This window comes from Nestor notabilis, unplaced genomic scaffold (genome assembly GCF_000696875.1).
Source record: "Nestor notabilis isolate BGI_N333 unplaced genomic scaffold, ASM69687v1 scaffold6078, whole genome shotgun sequence".
Taxonomy (NCBI): Eukaryota; Metazoa; Chordata; class Aves; order Psittaciformes; family Psittacidae; genus Nestor; species Nestor notabilis.
In genome coordinates, this window is record NW_009939509.1 from 1,290 (window position 1) to 5,615 (window position 4,326).

Sequence of the window (4,326 nt, forward strand, 5' to 3'; positions counted from 1 at the left end):
AGCAGCTTTGTGCTCACTTAGGATCCAGGAAATGCTTCCTTAAGCTTCCCCACTTAGCTGCTGTGTGTGTAGGACAAATGGTGTTTGCTGCCAGCTCCAATATGGAATGATTAGTTAAGGATTTTGCTGTAGGAAAACACTCTTTTATTTGTTATTACTTATTTCTGTATTATTTATTTGCTGACAACCAACGAAGATCATGTGTTTCATATATGGATAAATGTAACGTATTTACTCATCATTTCCCCTGAGCTGATTAGTATTCTTCCTCCAGCCTGTGGGTGCCAGGGAATGGCCACTTGGAGCCATGGATGTCTGCCTAACCTGGCACGACAGTTAGGATCTCGATTTTTCTGCTTCTGTACAATGTGTTGAGTCAGAGTTTCAAATTCCTTTTGCTTTTCATTTCCCTTTTGTATGAAAGAAAGGCAAATGGATGCATTCCAAATATAATAGAATGTAGAATAAGGTTAAGTTTATTTCATAGGAGCAAGATGCCCTGCTCTCAGGAGATCATATGGTCCATCTGTTATAAAAAGTGTATTTTCCAGTTTGTTTCTGGTCATTTGTAGAGGCTGATTGTTAAAAGACAGGATTTGGTCAGCATCCTCCCTATGAATTTTCTGTTCTGTTCTCACCAGGGCATAACGCTTGTGTCCAGCCAGGCTGTGAGCAATGCTAAGAAGATGGGGTGGCCCATCAGAGAAGTCACCACTGGTGTTTTTGAAACTGAAGCCCCAGGGGGATACAAGTTCTACCTGGAAGACAAGGAACAGCTCAAACAAGGTGAAACATAGACACTGGCTCTTACTCGTGTTCGAGAGATTTACAAGTGGGCTATTAAATCAGGCTGTGCATTTGTGTTGATGGAGTTTTATGAAGCAGATATGCTTTTGTTCTCTCTACATTGCTTCTGAAGAATGTAAAACTGTGCTTTTAAAACTAGGGTATATTTGTAACTAATTTCACATGATTGCATTCTTCAAGATCCTGTGCAGAAGGTGACCTTGGGTGTCTCCAATCTCCAGAAGTCTGTTAATTACTGGTCTAATTTACTCGAGATGAAAATCTACGAGAAGGATGAGGAAAAGCAAAGGGCTTTATTGGGCTATGAGGATAACCAGGTTAGTCTTTGGAAAACTTTTCGCTTCTGATCTTTAAGAGTTACATCTCACCACAGAAAAATTCTCATTTCGTGAGAACAAAATCTTAAAGGAGAAAAAAGGTTTTAATTAAAGCAATTTTGCACTTAATTCTGTGCATTTTAATTAAAGCTTGTGTACAGTCAGCTGCATTTTTTAAATAAAAAAGCTGTGGTTTGCTCTGGTAGTTCTGGCTTGTTGGGAATTATGTCTATGGGTGATTTTGAAATCATCCACATGACTGAAAAGCTGGAGCAAATGTAGCATGGAGAGCAGTGTCCCTGCAAGTCAGGCTTGCTATGGAAGTTGTGGCTGTTCAGCCTGGAGAAGGGAAGCTGTGTGGAGACCTCAGAGCAGCTTTCAGTATCTGAAGGGGGCCTACAAGGATGCTGGAGAGGGACTCTTCATCAGGGGCTGTAGCAATAGGACAAGGGGTGATGAGTTTAAACTAAAACAGGGGAGGTTCAGGTTACATATAAGGAAGAAGGTCTTTACTGTGAGAATGGTGAGGCGCTGGAACAGGTTGCCCAGAGAAGTGGTAAATGCTCCATCCCTGGCAGTGTTCAAGGCCAGGTTGGACAGAGCCTTGGGCAACACGGTCTAGTGTGAGGTGTCCCTGCCCAGGGCAGGGGGGTTGGAACTAAATGTGATCTTAAGTTCCTTTCCAACCTAAACTATTCTATGATTCTTTGACAGTGTAAGCTGGAGCTGAAGGCTGTTGGAGGAGCAGTGGATCATGGGACAGCATTTGGGCGAATCGCATTCTCCTGTGCAAAGGAAGAGGTAACAGCCACGTTTCCCTCCCTGCCTTACATTGCCTAGAGCTGGCTAGCGAGAAGTTAATTTCTAGTATCGGCAAATATCTCGGTTAATACTGGGCAGATATTTATGTTCCTCGCAGTGGGAATGCAGCAGAGCTGTGGGTAATGGGGAACTGTAAATGGAAACAGTCTGGATACATCTGATCTTTACCTGACTTGGGCTGAATTTTGCTTGTTTTCTGTTCAAGTTGCCGAAGATTGAAGCGCTGATGAAAAAGGAGAATCAGAAAATTCTAACACCTCTGGTCAGCTTGGACACACCTGGCAAAGCCACAGTGCAAGTGGTTATTTTGGCAGATCCTGTGAGTAATATTGGAAATAGCAATTAAACTAGATTTAAATTTCTTCATGTCATTTACCTAACTTACCTGCTCTTACATTTGGTTTAGGATGGCCATGAGATCTGCTTTGTGGGAGATGAAGCATTTAGAGATCTGTCCAAGGTGGACCCTAACGGTGCTAAACTGTTAGATGATGTAAGTAATGCTGTCTCCATATCCATTTTCCTCCTGATCATTGATACCTGTAGAATCTAATTTTCATTCCATGTGGAGTTTTTCTGAGAAGCAAATCATACGGTCTTGCTAAGGAAAACAAATCAGTTTTGAAACTTCACTTTCAAAACTCCTGGATAGAGTTTTCCAGCCTTGCTCTTGGGGCAGCCGGGTGGTGTTGTGTCACCAACACTTTGGTGTAAGTTACTACAGGGAATGATGAGCTGCCATAATGTCAGTGCAGCTGTATGTCCCCCTGTGGCAGAGGGGCTCTGGTACAGAGCATGAGCTCTGCGGGAAGGCTGTGTTTAAACTGTCCTGCCTTGCTCTTAACAGCTCATCTGGTTGGTTTTCAGTGTCTTTTCCTTACTAGTAGCTTTCCTCCTGATTAAAAAGTGTCCTTTTGGTCAGTCTGGGGTGTGGGATGGGCTGGTGCATGTGAGCAGCAGCTCAGCTCCTGTTCTGAACATGTAAACACTTTCCTCCACACAGGCCATGGCGTCGGACAACAGTGACAAATGGTTTGCTGCGCAGAATATGAAGAAGGCTGCTGCTTAGCTGGAGGAGAGACTGGGCTGCTCCTTCTTGCTATGGTTTTCATACAGGAAAAATGCCAATCCCATGTACCTTGTTGCATTACCCCTTCCAGTAAGAGGGTGCTGTTGTGTCCTGCACTGTTTGTTTGATTTAAGCTTTTGTCTCTTCCTGCTGCTTACTCCTTTCAAGCATGTTCTCCTTCAAAAAAGTCAGGCTGCACAGCAGGGAGCAGGTTGAGCTTGTGGCTTCCAAAACAGGCCCTCCATTAAGAGGAAACCTCACACTTCTGTGTTGTTATACTTGAAAAAGAGGCTGCTTGACTGATTACAGTACCAAGTTCTCTAACTAATTGGCTTTAGCTGCCTTGGATTTGCTTCTCAGAGAATGGATTTTCAGGAGGCTGTGGGTATTGCAGCTACCCTGATTCAGTGGTGGAGTGTGGGGCTGAAAGGAAGGGCTGGGTATGGGGAACTGGAGCAGTTCAGCTGTCACAGCCTGGGCCTGTTCACTGTGAACAGTGAAATAACTCACTAAGTCACATGAAGATTATAGTCTGGAACAAATTCTCTTTTCATTCTAAGATGTTTCCCTAGCTTTCAAGGTGAAATCTTCACTTAAGAAGCCCAGGGCGTGTTTCTCACTGGAGTCACATTATTGATGTGGTGCTTTCCACCCCTTACCGAGGAGCCTTCCACATTCCAAGCAGGAGCTGGGGCCGTGCTTCTGAGTGTGAGGCAGCACTGTGCTGTCTGCAGAGGTGCCAGGAGGTGACTTGAATTAAGCACATAGTGAGTTTGCAATTAGCTTTTGATGAAAAATTGCCTTTGGAAGTAACAGTTTGGAGTTTATTCCGTTGGAATGAAGTCACTCTGCTTTTGCTAGTGGAATAAGGGCCGGGAATGCAGAGAGTAATTACAGCAATGTCTGCATCAGCCGTGCTGCCTGGTTTCTCATCTTCATGTTTCACAGAGAAAAAGCAGAAAAATCAGTAGTGCTGGCAGCCACTGAGGCGTGTCAGTGCTTGTAGTGAGTATTCTAAGTTAAAGCAGGAAAAATCACTGTGATATGTGTCATTTGAGCTTTTTGATTCAGGTTCAGTGATGATTTTGAATCACGTAGCGATTGAGTCAATGCCATGTGTAGCTGTACCCTGAAACCGGCGCTGCTTGCCAGTGTCACCGTTAAATCAATAAAGCGGTCCGGGAGGCCGGTGTGTGCTCCTGCTTCAGTGCACCGGCCCTTCCTCTCCCTTTTAATTTGAGCTCCTCATTTTCGTGCACGCAACTTCATCATGGGAAGGATGGGGCGGGACAGGCGGCGCCACCGCCGGGC

The 4,326-nt window shown here is 44.5% G+C and overlaps 1 protein-coding gene across 1 annotated transcript in view; it reads left to right on the forward strand.

The window, feature by feature from the left end:
- Positions 1-3,015, forward strand: part of GLOD4 (glyoxalase domain containing 4) — a gene marked incomplete at its 5' end in the record, with an annotated part of 4,143 nt that extends 1,128 nt beyond the window's left edge. Inside the window, 6 exons of the mRNA XM_010019891.1 lie at positions 642-786; positions 988-1,124; positions 1,839-1,925; positions 2,152-2,265; positions 2,353-2,439; positions 2,950-3,015. Of these exons, the coding sequence (XP_010018193.1) occupies positions 642-786; positions 988-1,124; positions 1,839-1,925; positions 2,152-2,265; positions 2,353-2,439; positions 2,950-3,015 (636 nt within the window). The remainder of the gene's footprint in view (positions 1-641; positions 787-987; positions 1,125-1,838; positions 1,926-2,151; positions 2,266-2,352; positions 2,440-2,949) is intronic.
- Between the last annotated feature and the right edge of the window lie 1,311 nt (positions 3,016-4,326).